The following is a 12,097-nucleotide window of genomic DNA, read 5'->3' on the forward strand; positions in this document are numbered from 1 at the left end:
TTACTAAAGCAATACTAAAGCTACTTACTTGTAAAACGGATAATTTATCAACATGGACGGACGAAACAGCAGGTGACTGTGGAGGTTGGCATTGCGTTTGATGTAACGTTGCTGGAAGCTGACCTAAGTGATTCATTAATGCTGGTCTATATTTATCATCTTGATTGTTTATATGGCCTGCTGCAGACACATCCATACTATTTTTGATCACAAGATACTTTTTTTCGTGTTGATGTTGCATCACATATATTGGTTGATTTTGCGTTTGTGGTTGAGCATAATCAACTGGTTGTTCTAAAGGCTTATGCAAAAGAGTCAAGTTTTGTGGTGTTGGTGCAGACAGTGGCATATGAGGTGAATGAGATGGTTTCAATATTTGCGGGTTTTGTTCAGATATTTCAGAGTGACTGGAAAAGCCATTGTTTGTTGTGAGTGCATGTTGAAGAATGATGCCTTGCTGTTGTTGAGCTATAGTCGTCACAACTGATGGATGCCGCGGCGGTGGGCTTTGTTCCGACCATGACAAAGTTAAATTAGATCCAGGTATTCCACGACTCACAGGAGAGATTCTTATCACGCTTGTTCCTATACTAGCAGGGACTGGGGCAGTCGGCGCTGGTCGATTTGATCTAACCACCCGATTAGGTTCAGGTTTTATCACCTGCTGCTGATACTGAGTAAGGAAAGTAGATTGAGTAGGTGAATGTTTCCATTTTGCACCAGGCGAAATTAATGGAGTTGCATGATGAGCAGGACTTGAAATAGGCATAAACACATTGTTTTGATTCAATCCCAAAGGTGGTACTGGAGACTGATTGATACAAGGAGATATAGACGATTGTCCAGTTGGCGAGGAAAAGGCAGGTGTTGCTGATCTAGAACTTCCCAAGGAAACTATAATAATAAAATATTACGTGAATTAGGTCGATAAGTTAACAATTCAAATATCTTGTAAAATATAAAAATTTGAGAAAATTACCTAGCATATTAGCAGCTTCAGTTTCGTCTTGATCAAATCGACCAGCGATTCTTCTATCTCCATAATTTGGAGAAGTGTCAGAATCTCGAGATGTTTCCTCGCCATCCATCTTACCACTAGAAGTATTCTTAATTAATATGTAATATTATTAAATGCGATGATATTTAGTTACGGATTATTGCATGTCTTCTTACCCAGGAAAGGTATTGGTTGGACCTCTAAGACAAGAACCTTTCAAACTAAGATGACGAGAACAGTATCCCCTTCGTTGACTTTCTTTAGAACATCCCTCTTTACTACAGAGTCTGCGCCATTGTTTACCGTTGAACTTTTTTCTAACTCCACTTGGTGTAGCCACTACATCACCTTTTTTATATCTATGTGGCGTTGCCGCCTGAGATCTATCGAACAATTTAACAATTCGACGATAGATCGTTATGCTTGCTCCCTATATACTTTATTCGCAAATAAGGAAAATCATTTAATCATCGTTATTACCTGGGCGTGGCTGCTTGAGAACGAGGAGTTATACTGCGTTGCTCGACTAAACTACTGGTACTTCCCCGACTTTGCATGCTGCTTCTTTTACTGCTGCCTGACAATTTTGCATCTGTCAATTGAATAATTACGTTACTATTGTGTTTTCCTAGTTTTATACTCGATAATTCACGATTATGATAAAAATGAGAAAATATGTCGAATACAATATTATCGTGAAATGATATTATGTTAACATTTATTACGACCATAACTATAATATGTAGTTTTTAAAATTTAAATGCTCGTCTCTTTAATGGCTGTGTATCTTCATTAACAAAATGTGCTATATCTAAATCATACAAGAGATAGAATTTTATCTAACCTGCATCCGAAGGGAATGTAATATCTTCCCTATCCAAGTCATCTTCGCTTTCTAAATCATCATACGGTCGACTTCCATTACTTAATGCTGTAGTGGCAGGATGTGCAGAGGTGGCTAGAGTCATGAGAGGGCTAGTACCAGTAGTTCTGTAATAACCACCTGTGTCGCTATGAGTTGATATATGAGATGTATGATGAGAAGTGTGATGAAGTTGCAAAATTGGCACTGCTGTTGAAGGTTCTGAAGAATTTCGATAGCCATGTTCTGCGCAAATAAAGGACGCAAAGCATTTAAATAAATGAAAGTAAAGTTTCTCGGTTAAAAGATATTCATTTACAGATGCATGTATTGCGCAGAAGTATTCCATACCAATTCCTTCGACCCTCGAAGAATCACAGTCTTCCAATCCTTCTTCTAGCTCGTCCCACCATGGGGGTTGCACTAACCGTAGATCCGCACGTTTCACAACATAACTATCACTTTGATCATCTTCCCTTGGTATTTTAACAACAAAACGCTTAGGTTTGGTTAAAATTTTGCACACTGTCCCTTTTACAAACACTTTAGCAGCATCGATATGATTGTTTGACGTTGGACACCTAATACAAACTTTCGCATCTAAAGTCACTTGGCCAACCGAAGGGCTCGCATCACCTATCACATCGTACCTCCCCGCGCCCAAAATGTCAGTGTAACGCATTAGTTTTCTTTCTCCGTCAAACTCTATGTAAATTTCTCCTTGAACAACATTACGAATAACACCTGGATAATAATATGAATCCCTTAAAGCTAACACTCTGTGGTCGCGCCACTCACTGAGATCAATAGCAACAGTAGCAGGCCGAGGACGAGAACGTAAAGATTCCTCTCGAACAGAATAATCCACTGCTGTACTTTGAGGCGGTAAAACTACCACCGAATGTGCCGAGGATACCTATTAAAGTATTCCTTACGTTAATTAATTTCTGAAGCATGTACTATTATTATTTGAGCAAGTATCAAACTTTAGTAAGAATTAATTATCTAATAGTGTCGTGTTATATACCTGTACCTGATAGCAATCGGATTCTTGCTGCTGCGGCGATTGCCGAGTTGCTAAGGTTGCCTGCTGAACTAAACCTGATTGACCGAGTGGCATATTCGGTGTCCGTATGTTCACTATATTATTTATGGTTCTCGTTACATTGCTGGTTTTATCCATCTCCTCGAGCTCCGATGGATCAAACTTTCGTTTCTTTGGAAGTTTCTTAGCACTGATCGTTGGATCCGATGGATCCCGCTGAGGAGGCGCCGGCGGCGGGGGTGGCTGTTCCGGAGTAGATTTTTCTTCGATCAAACTGCCTCCACCACCCCCGCCTGCTCCATATTGTCCGCTTCCAAGGGGATCCCGTTTTTCGTGCATCTCAGAGTGAGCAGTCAGCATTTTGACCACCTCACGCTGCTCTACGAATTAACAATACAACGTTACACAATTGACTTTCGTAAGAACTTCATATAGTCATTCATGAACGTCTAACAACTATTATTCTATCCTCCTTTTCTAACATATAATCGGAAAAATTGGCAAAAAGGAATAAAATATAGAGAAATATCAGAAAAAGTTAATTTCTATCATAGAAAATATCGTATACAAGTAAGCAAGTGCAGTTTTTCAGGAAAGTTCCCGTTATTTTAATGTTTAAGTTAGATTTACAGTTTCTAACATTGAAAAAGTGTCATTTAATAAAATATCATATATAATTATTATTATCTTTGTTATACTTTCCTTAACTGCATATATCTACATTCTACATATCCTTTTTTCTTTTTCTTTTCATAGTTTGGTAGTATCTAGTTTCATATTTTGATGATTTTATTGTATAGCGAATTAATTATCTAAATTTGATCGTATTAAAATACAAGTTTTATTTCTCTCTCTCTCTCTCTCTCTCTCTCTCTCTCTCTCTCTCTCGTTCTTCTACACACCTTTCACACATTAGTGCTCGATATTTGAAACATTTGGAACGTTTGAATCGTAACGAGCAGTAAGCATTTCCACCTTCGATTTTATAATATTTGAGTAGCAGTTACTTACTGTTAGTCGATATGTAACTATTGCCGCGTTAAATCCCCATTTCATAACTTCCGGAGATGCATATTAATAAGAAAAAGCGCATCTAAGCAATAACAGATTTGTATTTTAAATATTACACTAGTCAGCAATAACTTGCACACTGCTATGTAAATATGTGAAGTATTTGATACGAAGAGAGAACAAAAGTTGCCACATATTTTTTTCTCATCGTACACGAATCAAATATACTGTATTTCACTATACACGGCTGTATAAATTTATGAGTCATAGATTCGTTCACATACAACGTACGACAGAATAATAATCGCGTTATCTCTATATTCGTCGAACGGGAGATATAGATTTGTAATACATATTTGCAATCATCATTAACTTTCGCCGATTTTAATAAAAGGAACTATATACATAGATGCAAAATGAAGAAATGCATAATCCAAACGATTGAACATGTTTGTATTATTCAAACAAATCCATGAGTCATTACACTTCGAAATGAACGAAAAAAAAGCAAAGAAGAAAGAAGATGAAGAAGAAGAAAAAGAAGAAGAAGAAGAGGAGGAGAAGGAGGAGGAGGAGAAAGAACAGGTACTCATTGACTCTGACCCACGGACGTTCACATTACGAGCACATGAATGATTCGTAATATCCACGTTTTATTTTTTAAGCAAAAGAAGATGAATAAGTAAATTTTCGGCATATTATTATCGCATATTATTATTATTATCGGAAAATGTGAAAATGTGCGACCAGAATATGGCTAATTAATTCATATTCTACTTTTTCGAAGATCGAGTTTCTTATCTCTAACTTTCATGCTATACATTTTTAGTTCGTTTTTATGGTAGAAATGATACCTTCTTCGATAGACACCATTTACTACATAATATGATTTCCAACTTATCCTAATTCGTATGCACGAAGGCATATGCAATTAGAGCGTGGATACAAGCGCAAAGTCAGTATTCTCAAAAAGGATGCCTCGCACGTATAAATTTCACTTCCCGTTTGAGATTCAATTTACGACCTCTCATATACTTGTGTTGGAGATTTTTACGCACATCAAATCATGCACAAGGGTAAATATTAATATCTCCAATGGAGGCTTCACGAAACAATTTCTCTTAGGTTGGTATATGTAAAAAAGCTGCAATAGAAACGAGTTGGATTCTACTTGTTAATTTATATTTAGTCTACTATAGTTTTGCTAGTTAGCTGATATATTGTATCAAACCTTGAAAATTGTAAATACCATAGAAAGTTATTTATCCAATGAGAAAGCTAAGTGTATAAATTAATCCTCTATAACGCCGTGTAATTTCAAACATTACATATCCATCTGTCTATCTATGCCAAAAATTATCATTTACTCTTTCTACTATCCATATATTTGATTTGACCATCGCAAAATCATCACAGTTATCCGGCAATCGATTTAGATGAATGAAAAAAAGGAAATAACGAAACATTATTATTTTGAAGGCTAAGAGACAGGTAAGCAATGGAGTAAACGCTAAAAAAGAATTGGCCAGAATAATTAGATTAGGCGAATATTAAAAGCGATCGGAAACTTTTCAGTGTATATACGCGTATACGTGTAAGTATGTATCTATACTCACAGTCCGTACAGTCGAGAGGAGGCTGTGTGCTGAAATGTGGCGAGTTGAAGCTGGGAGGGTGGTGACACCGGCTGGGTGCATACCTCAGCACCCGGCTGTCGGGGACAGGATGCGTCGAGTCTGGGCTTTCTCGTCTTTGTCTATCTTGCGACAGGGTTGCTGTTCCCTCTCCCAACTCCAATTCTTCTTCCCAGCCCCAACTGCCGAGCATCCTCCTCCGAAAATTCTCTTCTTAGGCGAACACTTTTCTCTTCTTTCTTAATTCTCTTGTAACTCTAGTCAATGTCCTGAGAACAACAAAGAACGTGTTTCAAAGTGGTTACTATAGGATTCTGCGAATGTTCAGTTCTCACATCATTTGGTTTGGAGTTTCTGCGACTATTACGTTAACCTGGTTTTCTTAAAATCGACAAAACCATGGTAGCCTCCAAACCGAAACTTTTCTGCTCTACAATGGCTTCCTCCGTTATCTTATTTCCACATTATTCTACATCGACGACGCACCTTCGACGCACCACCTGATACCTCTTATTTCCTTAATTTGAATCTTAATCCACGTTAAACAGCTACTCTTATCTGCGAAATTTTTTGAATCTCGTCCTAATGGCAATGCACAGCGTGGCAAACAGCTGTTGTGTTGAGTAGCATGTCGCGTAACGATAACAAGAAAGATTAACATTCAAACGATAGACCACTTAACGGTTTCTGAACAGATTATAATAGAAATCATTCTCGAATTACACACGCATTTGGATTATCGTTCACGGCGGGAAGCAATTTTCTCTTGAGTTACCGCGGGCACTCGGCCACGCGGTGTATCATTCTTGTCATCATCGTAAGGGAAAAGATAGCGTCGAAATCGACAAATCGTATCGAACATAATCGGTCCACTTGCTACGGAACCAAATAACATTCCAGTAGCGAGCGTTCGGTAGCGTGGCTCGACGCATCGAACAAGGACACGTGACGGAAAGTATACAATTTGTATAATCAGATTTTACGCACGCTGTTACAAAACGATCGCCAAGCTTATGAAACAACTGTTGATTGCGTTCTTCCAAACATTTCTTTCAACACTTGACTCATACGTGTGCGTATGGAAAATTAACGTTAAAAAGGTTATTACGAGTATTCGAGCCGATGATGGTGTAAAAGAAACATTAAGCGTAAATAGATTGATGAAAAAAATTAAGATATCAAATATCCTGGGTGAACATAAAAGAGGAAAGAAAGAAAAAGAAAATGTTAAATATCGAATTTAAATGTTTGGTATTTTTATCGCTGTCGTGAAAAAAGCTTTTGTATGCAAATAAAATATGAAATTACGTTTGGTACGAAATGTGTTTGACTTGTATACGCGAGTGTAAAAAAATGAAGTGGAGTTTCTCATAATTGGCGATGAACGCTATTTAAGGATTTAAAACAGAAAACGTGCGTTTTTGAATTAACTTTTTTTCGCACAAATAATCAATATTCAGTAATAAAGTTGTTATCGAACCGGTATTGAAAAGGAACGAAATTGTTCTGTTGTTGTTCGACTAACTATTTTGCATAATATTTTATTGTAATCGGTCACACGGTGTGAAATAATGTAATAATTGGCAATGTTTAGTAATAAATCGATAAATGTAGAGAAGTAGAGTAATTTTTTTGTTTCTATTATCGACCGTATGTGCGATAGACTCATTAACACGGCAATATGTAAAAAAATGTTTTGAAGTAATACTTATAACGAAGAAACGAAGAAGGTACCGATTCTCGGACGTTTAACCGTTTGGAAAACCGGCGGATATTTGTGCAAACAGTATCGATACGCTAGTTCGCGCTGGACACCATGGTACACGCATTTTGAGTAAGTACGCACTAGAATGTATTCAGCCAGTTAGGGTCGGAATAAAATCACAAAGACGAAAAATGTCCAAGCTTGGAATATCACCTCGACCTTCAGGCTGACAGGGATCGTGCTAAAAAACACAGAGCGACAGAAATGTAGGTATACACAAGCCACGATTCATGTGTGCGAGCCGTAGCGAAAAGCGGAGATTGGCACGCGCGACATAACCTATTCAAGAAATGATCGCGTTTCTTTCTCAAATCGGAGAAAAACGATCGCACTTCAAGCCGACTCTCACTTCCGCAACAGTACCCAACACGAAGATTCCAGGGGTGACTAACAAGTACCTAGTAGTCAACAGATCTACTTGATCGTAGCCGCTATCGATTACGAAATACAAATTACAAATTACGAATTACAGATTACAAATTACGAATTACAAATTACAAATTACAAATTACAAATCACAAATTAAAAATTACGCATTACGAATTACGGATTACAGGAGAAGTAGAAACGAGCACATACAAACTATTACAGTAAGAAGAAAGCACACACAAAATAGAGACTCGCACTTACGAAAGCGAAGAAACGGACGTGAGACGAGAGCTCGATAGAAAAGTTTCGATACGAGATGAGAGACAAAATCGATCTTGCGGATCGATTAGAAATCACGCGCAACGCGCAACGCACCGAGCACGGTAGTACGTCTATCCCAATCGCGTCTCGGCTCTCTGCATATAAAAAAAGAACGGAGAAGAAACACGGGGAAGAAAGATGAAAAGGGTATGACGTTGCTAGTCTGGTTTGGTGGGACGAGGATGAGACGCGTATGCGTGTCGTTCTTATCTCACGTTTAAACGAGTGAGACGGTAAACGCAGGGGAAACTGGAAGAAAAGAGATAGGAAAGAGAGATGTTACCACGGGGTTCTTCGCGTCCTACCACCTTCGACACTGACGAGAGAGAGCCGAGTTCGCCCCGTGGCCTGGCTTCTTGGGAGGAAAACACGCGTTCCCGTGATCGACGCTTTGTATGTATGTGAGTACGTGTGCCTCTGTGTGTGTTGTATGTGTACGTGTCTGTGTGTGGTTAAGGGGAATGTAAGTACTAACCTCGCTACGCTCCCTACCACGAGGCTGACTCACGATGTGCCTGTCTTGCCTGCTCCGAAACTCTTCGCCATTGTGTCGTATCGGTTGGTCGTTTGGTCGACTCTTTCTCTCCCCCTTTCTCCCTTCCTTCTCTCACGCTCTTTCTCTTTTTCTTACCGATGTTTCCTTTCCTTTACTCTACTCCTCTTGCCTCTTCTTCCTCTCCTTGTTTCCGTCTTTTTCTCTCACAACGTTATCGTAACACTGTGGAGACGCGTTTACAGGTACGCGAGGGTGGTCAAATGTCTACATGTGTACCGGGACGAAATTCAAAACCTGTTACGTGACGCCGCTCAGAAGATAATATCGTGGCCAAGCCGAACTTGTTCGTTCGAAAATTCGAAATTTTCATCATCTATTTCCGCTTGGATCGCATTCTACCACGAGAAGAAAATAATTCCCGATCTGTTTTTCGCCGTTATTTTCGATCGTTCGAATGTCGCGCAAAAACGGATCTCTCACTGTCTCAACTTTGCCATGAAAAATCGACTCCGTTCGACGTTCGAACGTATCTTACTTCGCATCGATATGTTATACCATTTTAAGGATGCAAATATCGTGAAATGTCGGCTGTCTGTTTCACTGAGATATGCATTCTATATTTTGGAGAAATAAAATACTGTATCCTAATTGTAGTTAAAGACGAGAATCTCTTAGAAAGGAATATTACGTTATTATCTGAAATTATCTTCGAGACAAATAGGCATCTCGAGTATTAGTGTACGTAGTATAATATCCGAAATAATGAAAGCTTGAAAAAGACGTTCAGGTTATGCAAACAGAAAACTTACGGTTAGTAATAGATTTGTATAATAGCGTTACACGTAAATCGGTGAATGTGTGGCACTGATATACGAGTGTATCGAGATTAACTTGCTACCATCAAGGCAAAAATGAGTCATCGAGTGTGAGTAATATGATAAAAGTAGGTTTCTAATTGTTATATAGTCATACTACTACTGTAAAATAGTATACGCACACACGCAGTATGTACAAACAAAGGGAAATAATTCAACTAGTTGCGTATCTTGATGCGTTGTCGACGTTTTAACCAAGTTAAATAAATTAATAAATAATTCATAAATACAAAAATTTACATAATCGTCATGAATGAGCAATGAATAATGTGAACATTGACGAATGTGTTTAATACTTGTATATAATTGTCCACTTCTTTCGATCAAATGAAAGCAATACAAAACGAAGAAGAAGAAAAAGAAAAACAAATAGCGACACGTAGAAAGTAAAGTCTAAAGAACTTTCAGGTATCTGGTTGGTATACTTGTTTACGTCGACATCAGCAGCGTGTCGCGTTACTAGTCATTCGATATTCTCAAAACAGGAGACTTCTTTAGCAAAGACAACCGAGGGATGAAGTCACCCCAATAGCGATCGAAAAAAGCCTACCGAAAATACCGTTCTAATTGAATTAGAGTAGGGTGGTGGACTCGATGTGCGAACCAAAACACCACGAACTCGAAGAATTATATTTCTAAAAGAGATTAAATTCACAACTAAAACTTCGATATTATGATATTTTAATTCTTTCTACTCATTCTACTAGCGTTGTTGCAACATTTCACGATGTAAAAATTATTTGTAATTGTATCGTTCTCATCGATGAACAGTAGCTAAGGAAAGAAGTCTGTAAAAATGTATTGAACTTGCTCAGAAAAATGTTCGCAAGGCAAACGTAATTTTAGTACGGTTAATAACAGCGCATCGCTTTACAAGCAATTCGTTGCATTAATTGTAAGTAAGCGTAACGATTGATATCCCTTTGAGTTGTAACAAATTTCACAATAAAAAGGAGAGAGAGAGAAAATGGGGTAGGTTCAAACAATTGGCGTGCGACGTGAAATCCCGTGATACAATGCATGAAATCAGTATACACATTTCTGAAATGTCAGGTAGATGTTCCGTAAGACTGTGGAAATTCGAAAACTAGAGTGTGCACGAACAGACTAGATTACAACATGCCGCGCGTACTCCGCTACACGTGGAAATCCGAATGCAAGTTGTATAGGAATACCTACGCGGTACGCTTGTGTATTATGCAAAAAGTACTTTGCGTAACGTCTTTATTAGCGGTCCGCTTTCCCACTGTGCAATAGTCGTAGCTTATTGTTAGAAAAAAAAAAAAAGAAAAAAATCGTTTCCATTTGAACTTATCGCGATCATAATATTATACCATCCAGCGAGAATTAATCAATTTCTACTACACGGTCGCTCGTCCACGAGCAGCTTTCTACTCGGTGTTCCATACGTCGAGCCTGTTGCTCGATATACTTCCAACAATTGCACACGCTGCAAACGGAAGAAATATAAGTTTTTACATTTAGACAGCGCTAGTTGTTATAATATTTATAGGCATAATAAGCACCAAAGATTAGATAAACTTATTGTATTTTATAGATAAGGTTATTTAATGAGATTATGAGAGTATTTTTACGCGAAGGAAAGGCGGATTGGAACTCGAGTATATAACGAATCGTTACAACCTGTCATGCGCATCGATATAAATGCTGGTACATTCGAAACACAACGCAATTATTATTATTCTTTGAATGTGCTAACCTTACTATTTTATCTTCGACGCTGAATAAACGATGACCTATTTTACGCCAGAAAATTTACAAAAACGAACAATTACACAGTATAGTGTTATCGTAATCTTGTTTTCAAATGCCGCGACTCCTGAGATTCACGAGATTTTAGATAGCGTACCCAGTAAGTAACGAAATAAAAATTCAAACTCTAAGAAACAAGCGATACATACCATACACAATCAAACGATGTTTATTTACTTTGGAACGATGATTAAATTAAAGAAAACCCCCGAGAAATGAAAGTAAATTTATCTAATTTTTCATTTACGTTATTTCGTAATACGACTACAAGGAGCAACGTCCCGGCGTTAAAGTATATTATCCACGAAAAATGTCAAACCTGTACTCGATACCTTTTTTCCCGGTATCTATTCCCGAAACGGTATACCTACTGGTGTTCAGGTGCCATTCAAGTTCCAGCAAAGTATACTAAAGGGGACTACCCCGGGCGTATTATGGCCTCGGTATTAGTTTCCTGACTTTAAAACGAAATCTCCAGGGAGAGAGAGGGAGAGGAAGAGAGAATCGGCCATACGAATTACGCATGGAAAAGAAAACAGTGGATGATACCTCGACCATCGCCGTCAGAAGTATACCACCCGCCGATCTGCCGTTCACTCGCAGGGACCTCGAGGAGCTTTCCTTTTAACGGGCCTTAACAACTTGTAACCGATACCTGTGCCCCTTTCCCCTCCTCTTTTTCTTTCTCCTTCTTCTTCTTCTTTTCTTTTTCCCCGTATCGTTTCTTTTCTTCTCTCTATGGTGAATGGCCTGAATGAAAGGAGACAAATCGTCGCGCGAATATTGTATACGTAGCCTCTCGACCAATCTACGAGGCACCTCGCCACAATGGAACGTAAGACCAGGGGGGCTGTGGTGCTCCGACCTCGGTTAGTTCGGGCATAAATCAGATATGCGGCGGTACTACCAACGTCGTGACAGGTAGAAAGGCGATCTTCCCTGACAATTG

The 12,097-nt window shown here is 38.5% G+C and overlaps 1 protein-coding gene and 1 long non-coding RNA gene across 5 annotated transcripts in view; both read right to left on the reverse strand.

Moving 5' to 3' along the window:
- Positions 1-12,097, reverse strand: part of LOC132908169 (putative transcription factor capicua) — a 44,060-nt gene that overhangs the window by 14,875 nt on the left and 17,088 nt on the right. For 3 of the 4 annotated variants that reach the window (XM_060961886.1, XM_060961887.1, XM_060961885.1), the window contains exons 2-9: positions 5,532-5,818; positions 2,893-3,279; positions 2,211-2,775; positions 1,842-2,105; positions 1,478-1,589; positions 1,174-1,380; positions 980-1,095; positions 29-894 (exon numbers count right to left, since the gene is read on the reverse strand). In XM_060961886.1, coding sequence (XP_060817869.1) covers positions 29-894; positions 980-1,095; positions 1,174-1,380; positions 1,478-1,589; positions 1,842-2,105; positions 2,211-2,775; positions 2,893-3,279; positions 5,532-5,612 — 2,598 coding nt within the window. In that variant the 5' untranslated portion in view covers positions 5,613-5,818. Of the gene's footprint in view, positions 1-28; positions 895-979; positions 1,096-1,173; positions 1,381-1,477; positions 1,590-1,841; positions 2,106-2,210; positions 2,776-2,886; positions 3,280-5,531; positions 5,819-12,097 lie in introns of all 4 variants that reach the window. The other variant, XM_060961884.1, reaches the window with a different exon arrangement.
- LOC132908234 (uncharacterized) lies at positions 3,757-5,318 on the reverse strand. Its single transcript, XR_009658337.1, has 2 exons — positions 5,147-5,318; positions 3,757-5,059 (listed from the first exon to the last, which is right to left on the reverse strand). It is a non-coding gene; the product is annotated as an uncharacterized LOC132908234 (long non-coding RNA).

Source organism: Bombus pascuorum, chromosome 6, assembly GCF_905332965.1.
Source record: "Bombus pascuorum chromosome 6, iyBomPasc1.1, whole genome shotgun sequence".
In the NCBI taxonomy this organism is placed as follows: Eukaryota; Metazoa; Arthropoda; class Insecta; order Hymenoptera; family Apidae; genus Bombus; species Bombus pascuorum.